At 62.5% G+C, this 323-nt stretch overlaps 1 protein-coding gene across 1 annotated transcript in view; it reads right to left on the bottom strand.

Moving 5' to 3' along the window:
• Nucleotides 1–318, bottom strand: part of LOC103806708 (fibroblast growth factor 22-like) — a gene marked incomplete at its 5' end in the record, with an annotated part of 482 nt that extends 164 nt beyond the window's left edge. The window contains 2 exons of the mRNA XM_009079417.1: nt 3–61; nt 295–318. Of these exons, the coding sequence (XP_009077665.1) occupies nt 3–61; nt 295–318 (83 nt within the window). The remainder of the gene's footprint in view (nt 1–2; nt 62–294) is intronic.
• Between the last annotated feature and the right edge of the window lie 5 nt (nt 319–323).

The following is a 323-nucleotide window of genomic DNA, read 5'->3' as shown; positions in this document are numbered from 1 at the left end:
AGGTGTTGTAGCCATTCTCCTCGATGCGCTCCGTGAACTTGCAGTTGGGGCTGAACTCCTTCTGGCAGGAGAGGGAAGAGGGTGAGGGGTGGCTATGCTTGGCTGGGACCCATCAGACCCCAAGCATAGGGCAGGGCAGGACCCCAGGGACAGAGGGGCTTGGTGGGTGCAATAACCTGATGGGGAGCAGGTCAGGGCACGGAAGAGCAGGTGGGGGACCGACCCCGTATTCCAGCTCTGTCCTGTGCCTCTGGCCCCAGTACAGTCCCTCCCAGGGGGCAGTGTCCAACCTACCGACCCGTAGAGCCTCCCCCGTCTGTTCA

Source organism: Acanthisitta chloris, unplaced genomic scaffold (assembly GCF_000695815.1).
Source record: "Acanthisitta chloris isolate BGI_N310 unplaced genomic scaffold, ASM69581v1 scaffold25367, whole genome shotgun sequence".
Taxonomy (NCBI): domain Eukaryota; kingdom Metazoa; phylum Chordata; class Aves; order Passeriformes; family Acanthisittidae; genus Acanthisitta; species Acanthisitta chloris.
The sequence above is the reverse complement of the archived record's forward strand: the minus strand, read 5'-3'. Positions and strand labels throughout refer to the sequence as shown.